The sequence below is a fragment of the Amblyomma maculatum genome, unplaced genomic scaffold, assembly GCF_055883805.1.
Source record: "Amblyomma maculatum isolate TAMU_Amacu unplaced genomic scaffold, ASM5588380v1 scaffold_24, whole genome shotgun sequence".
NCBI classification, from domain to species: Eukaryota; Metazoa; Arthropoda; class Arachnida; order Ixodida; family Ixodidae; genus Amblyomma; species Amblyomma maculatum.
Window position 1 is genome coordinate 998,072 of NW_028146749.1, and position 6,451 is coordinate 1,004,522.

The 6,451-nt window shown below is 47.2% G+C and overlaps 1 protein-coding gene across 9 annotated transcripts in view; it reads right to left on the bottom strand.

The window, feature by feature from the left end:
- Positions 1 to 5,121, bottom strand: part of LOC146170950 (uncharacterized) — a 720,860-nt gene extending 715,739 nt beyond the window's left edge. For 3 of the 9 annotated variants that reach the window (XM_084586587.1, XM_084586588.1, XM_084586589.1), the window contains exon 1: positions 4,653 to 5,121. In XM_084586587.1, the coding sequence (XP_084442713.1) occupies positions 4,653 to 4,966 (314 nt within the window). In that variant the 5' untranslated portion in view covers positions 4,967 to 5,121. The remainder of the gene's footprint in view (positions 1 to 4,652) is intronic. The other 6 variants (XM_084586585.1, XM_084586592.1, XM_084586593.1 and 3 more) reach the window with 4 other exon arrangements.
- Positions 5,122 to 6,451: the final 1,330 nt, after the last annotated feature.

The window sequence follows — 6,451 nt, forward strand, 5'->3', positions numbered from 1 at the left end:
TTATCGCACGGAAAATATGACAGCGCGGGGTTCTATCCGATCGATCGATATGCGGTCATCTCAGTCAGTTGAGAGTAAAGTTTGATACGTGTGCGCGTTTGTGCCATGCAGTCACTTTGCAGTCAAAGTTTTTTGGAGCTGGAAAAATGGGTCGTGATGAAAAGCTCGCATGCTTCGAATGTTTCATCCGTTTTTGTATTGTGACTGATACAACTGATATGTATATTACACGCCCGCGTTTTGCCCAATACGTTTTGGTTTGATTTGTGAGTTGTAACGTTCCAAAGCGATTCAGGCTATGAGAGACGCCATAGATGACTCCGGAAATTTCGACCACCTGGGTTTCGTTAACGTGCGCTGACGTCGCACAGCACACGAGCGCCTCCACCGAGAAACGGCCGCCGAGGCCGGGATTCGATCTCGTGTCTTTGGGAACAGTAGTCGAGCGCCGTAACCACTGCGCCAACCCGGCGGGCGGGGCTCCATTACCTCTTCCGTTCTTACAGCTTGAGTGGCTTTGGAACATCACTTAAATATAAGCGATCTAATACGCGCTTTTATAAAACAAGTACGCAAATATATATTGGCAGTTTCAAAAAATCCGGCCCCTGAGATCGTGTGGGCCTGCCTTAATTGTATGTTCGAGTCTGTGCTATAAAGTGCTCTTATGTATATGTATAGCACAAACGCATGAGCATGCACGCTCATGCAGGGTTCGATGCAGGCAGTGTCCACCCTCCTGCGCAGCATCAATTAATTGACCAAAGGTGCTGGACACGTAAATGCAAGCTTTACATTTGCAGACGAGAAAAAAGAAATGCGCTATTTGTTGTCGGTCTTAAAATTTAATTGACTAGCTGGCGGAAGGTGCAAACTTTTGCCACTCAGCTTGAAAAAAGAGAGCATCGACACTCAGCACAGGCTTTCCTTTAGGCGTAGCTGGAAAAGCAGGTTTCCTGATGCGATTGCAGCTGCAGTCATTCCAGCGCCTGGCTGGAAGTGTAAATTTTCCACAAACCGGCACATTCCAGCTGGACTTAATTTTCGGTTCCATAATCCAGCTGGAACCGACCTTTTTTCGCCTGGAGCTGTTTACTTTCACCGCGCAGAATTTTTCTCCGACTTCCCCCACACACATGAATAAAGACTTTTATTATTATTATTTTTTAATCTGACCTTACGGGGGAAAAAGCTTCAAGCTTGACGAATCGTGGTTGACTTTTCCTAAATCTTCAATGTACCATGTTGAGCGCGACTACACCGCGCACAAAAGCGCATGGATGATATCAGCCTGCGCTTTTAGTGCTGCAGAACGACCGCCTGCATTCTCGCAGAAACCTGATGTCTGAAGCTGATTCTCACCTCTAACTTTTCCGAGGGACGGGAAGAGGAGGAGGAGGAACGCAGATCCGTCACACAGAGTACAGAGAGCCTGCACGTGTTTGCGATCAGGTGCAGAGAGGAGGAAAGGCTGCGACTCAAGCGACGCGTACTGAGACAGAAGAAAGGCGGTGGTGGAATGCTCGACATGTGCGAAACTGATTCAGAAGCTTATTAGCATGCACTGCTGCTCTTGACTGATTTCTGTCACTGCTCTGCTTTTCGGCTTACCATGGAGGGTAACCGGGGCTGACCCGGTTGTCTGACTAATAGCGGGCAAGACGACAGCGGCTGTAGGAAACAACGGAAGTCGATGTCTTGGCTAAGAGAAAGAAACATGTGGATGTACAGAGGCAGTATATGTACGTACATACAAAAAGTCAGCAAGAAGCCAGTAGGAAGGGCAATAGCATAGCTGCACAGACCTAATTGTATTTCAAAATTATGTTCTTGTGGAGGACGCTAAGGCCACGTCAAACTTCTTCACATAATGGACCCTATTCCAGTAGCGCACCCCTCTTGCGGCTGCAAGTGAGCCAGGCGAAGTACGTTTGCCGGGACGGGTCAATGGGGTGGGCATATTTTCAGAACAGTAGTTGATTGCTGGGCTGGTCTCGCCCAGCCTGGGCAGAGACGCGTGAGTCATCTGTGACACTCCGCCCCCCCCCCCCTTGCCACACACACACACACACACACACACACACACACACACACACACACACACACACACACACACACACACACACACACACACACACACACACACACACACACACACACACACACACACACACACACACACACACACACACACACACACACACACACACACACACACACACACACACACACACACACACACACACACACACACACACACACACACACACACACACACACACACACACACACACACACACACACACACACACACACACACACACACCCTGTTAACCCATGACAACAGGACGGTGGCGAACCTGGCCCTGTCTTCTCGCTTGAGGCGAGCTAGAGCAGGCGGGGAAAATGCATTGCGTGCAGTCCGAAGGCCTAGAAGATGCTAGCACTGCACGAAATTATTGTGCAGCAGCTAGTCTCGTCGACGAAGCTAGGAACTTCGTTTCGTGGAACAGCATGTGCCGCGAACTGCTCCTCTCATTTTCGCATGGCATCCCGGCGAAAATGGTGGCCGAGGAAGCTTCGCGCATGCGCAGTAACGGTGCTTGAAAAACTACAGTACAAAGTGCGATTCTTCCAGACCGGTCTGGAAGCATGGTCGCCTGATTAAAACTGCGAAATAACGTTTAACATTTGAGGCAAAGCAAACAATCTTGTCAGAACGGCCTGCTGCTGCACGATATTCTATGATAAACAGAGTTAAACCGCCGTCTGTATTTTTTGCATACATAAATTTCAAAATGACTCCTTGCAAACATGACGTACGTGGTGTTCGGTAACGCTGCAAAGGATCGCGCACCTCCCAAGGAATGGAATAAGGGGGCACGGTCGCGATTGTCCCCTCCCTCCGTTCAAGACAAAATTTTACATACGAAAAGCATGCTGAATTGCATTGTTTTTTCTCCTACAAAAAGCATGAAATAAGTGGTAAATTTAAATGTGACCGTCCCTGGAGCGACCTATAAATCAGCACGTGCAGCGAATCAAGCCCGCATTTATCGGTCACTCTTGGAGAGACCGTTGGGGATAGGTGGTGATCCCATTGGAACCATGCATTTTGAAGTTTTGGGCGAAAAATGAGGGTCTGGCGCTCCACAATATTTTAGTAGGTTGTCAGACTTTAAAACCCGCCAAATCATTTAAAATAGCTTGATGTAATATTTGAGCGCTGTTCATGAAGCATTACAATGATATGAATGATATTTTTTCATTGTATTCGTGACATGTTAATTTGCAATGAATTTTTGGCTTTAAGTCTGTTTTTATTTATAGGCCCCTAAAGTTGAAGCATCACTTTTTTTAGAAGTGGAATTCATGGTACGTACTATAGTTGACGTGCATAGTCGTTCTGATGCAATCTCTCTATGTCATTGATTTTGCTATTTCTTCCATCTATTAGTGAAGTTCGGGCGTCTAGAAGCCGGCCAAGTTAACTGGGAAAGAAGCGGCTTGTATTGGGTCGCAGTGTTCGCCTCCCTGCACGAAAACCAGCCACCTGCGCTCGATCCGTCCACCCCACAAGCTCACAATTTGATAGGAGCTCTCCGCCGAAATCAGGCCTCTGGAGCCGAACCTGGGTCGTACTGTATACAGTCGGACCGCTGGCCGTGCCGGACCTCAAAAAGTAGGCCAGTGTAGTGACCTATGGCATGTACTCCATTGTCCACTGGGGCTACACACTCGATAATATTTCGCTACAACGAAACCGGATCAAGTTATCCGCCGTTGCACACCGAGATACGCCACACGCACTTAGCCACACACGGGTCACAGCTAGGGCTCGGGAAACTTCAGCATCAGCCAAACATGACGCTTTTGCTGTTCATTCTACTGCTGACTCTTCCAAACGTATTTTACTCAGTCATCTTTTGTGCGTTTAATATTACCCAATATCCCTGTAGCCCCGTCGCTAATTACGTGCACCACGAGCGGCTACGTTTGCTTCGCTTCCGTTTGCGCACTGTTTACTCCATGTAAGAAGAAAAAAATTCCAAGCCATGCTTTTTCCTCGCACTATCGTGACAACACTCCGTGACCAGTTCTGCATAAGAGGTTAACAAAAAGTTTCACTAGCACCTATTTCACTCATCTGCGAACGTTTGAGGCAGTACGTACTGTACGTATTTACAGGACAGTACCATTAACCAGAAAGGCCGTGCGAAAAGAATATATGTATTTTTCACTGACAGTATCTCCCTACGTTCAGGCATTATTAGGCAGTAATTCAATCAGGTTGCGCGAACAATACCACATGCAGAAGCGCTGCGTATGCGTTGCAATCTTATTGTGCATTATTAACGTGGTTTGTAAAGCAATAATAATCACCGAAGCTTATTAGTTTCTCGATGTTTTTGTTTTTTTTAAAGGCACCGTACGACAGCCTCTTTGTGAGCAAAATACGCGAACAATAATCCTCCTGACAGAAACGAAACGAGAAAAAAAAAAAAAAAAAGCTCTTTTCTTTTCAGACTTTGGTGGTAGTTATCTTTGATGAGGATGAATGCATGTCTACACAATCTCGGCCAGTAGTGAATCAAAACACACAATTCTCACACATTTTCTCCCTGAAGTAAAGGACGGTATACAAAACTTACCGCATGGAACGGGCTGTTATTTCCACTAACGGGAGGGCTGTGCGGCACGAAGTCCCGAAGCTTGCAGTCATGTGCACGTGTGCCCTGTCTGCTGCTGTCGTCAACAAGGTTCTTGGGGTCACTATCACATACAGTAACACTGGCACCGCCATACTGTACTGCGTCTTCACACTGCACGTGGTAACGGCCGCTTTTGCGATGAAGGCGATGCTTCCTGTGCGCTTGTGTCGAAGGGAACGCTGGCTTCTCGTCATGATAATCACCAGATCACGCAAAGCTGACGGGCGACACAGCCTACAGGCGTGGCATACCATTTGCAAAGATGATTTATGGGAGTTAACGTCCCAAACCGACTCTGGCTATGAGAGACGCCCATTTGCAAAGAGCCGGGCGAAAACCACAACCGCCAAAGACGTTGCAAATTATACAAAATGGCGTGCTCAGGGAATCTTCCGAGGATTCCCCGTGGGGAACAACAAGCTTGTCAATTTAGACGCCCATTGCTCCTACGTAGAAAGAGCTTGTATTTGTGCAGGAAACAGTAAGAGTGCGTGAAAAAGCATACGCATGCGTTTATTTCGACTTTAAAGCGGCACGCGATGGTTTAGTAAAAGCGATGTATGCTGCTGAAACACACACCACATCTAGGGACACCGGGTGACTCGCTTAGGTAGAGCGCGGCGCTAAAAAGGGAAACAAGGCGCCAGTCAACTCTAGGCACTGACGGCGCCAGTTGCCCCTACTTTTGCTTCTTTATACCCATGCGAGTTACCGAGTGCCCCTAGCTCCAGCCCATCGTAACATCGCTTCGTGGTGCGGCCATGCGGCCTAGCGCAGTCCACGCCACCGGCAACTTGCATGGGCGGATTCCCCAGCCGGAATTTCAATCGGGCCAACTTCAAATCGCTACAAATTTTTCACATGAGGGTATACACTAACAGATTTAACATCTCAGTGTTCGTTTTTTTTTTCTTCGTCTTAAGAGCTTAGCGCTGGCATCTATGAAATAAACTGGACACAGTTTACCGGTGCATTTTTCATGCAATAAAGAGAAGTTGGGGAATTTTTATTTATGCTCTGTTTGAACCGTCACTAAAACCCTAAAACATATACGGACACCAAAGGACAGGAATGACCTTCCTGCTGCTGCTTGTTAGCCACTGCAATCACGTCCACTTCAAGCACTTCATTGAAAAACTCATCTGCATCGCCTAAGGCCCATCCCTCATGTAAAACCCCTTCACAGGGGCATTTGAGGTATTGAGAATAATAATAATAATAATAATTTGTATATGTTTCGCCGCATGGAAGCTTTCTCACGGTAACGGGAAAGGCTCCCCGGGAAGGCGAGCGTATACGCATCTGCTCTAGCATTAATTGATTGAATTTTTTTTATTGAGCGATATACAGGACTTGAGTAGTCAGTGTCCAGTACCCTTATTTCAGAACGCTAGAGGCTACCACTGCCGCCGAGACCAATTTTATGAGCCTGTGCCTGTGCTGATCTTTCGGATCATTGCAGGACTAGGCTGGCCTCACACTGCTCGAACGATGGGTGTGGAGTTTTTAGGTGTGATAATTTACCCTTGCAGCCCCGCGAGATGTTGGAGAGTGCTGGGTGGTTACCACACAAGGGGACTCTATGCAGGGACACATGGTTTCACCTGTAAAAGAGCTTGCAGCAATTAAGACATTCGGGCTACATGCGCTGTTTTAAAACAACGCCGTTTTCTTTTTTTAATCCTCTCTTGGTAATCGTTTCTTCTAAATCACCTTATACAGCTTTCCTGTCGATTTAT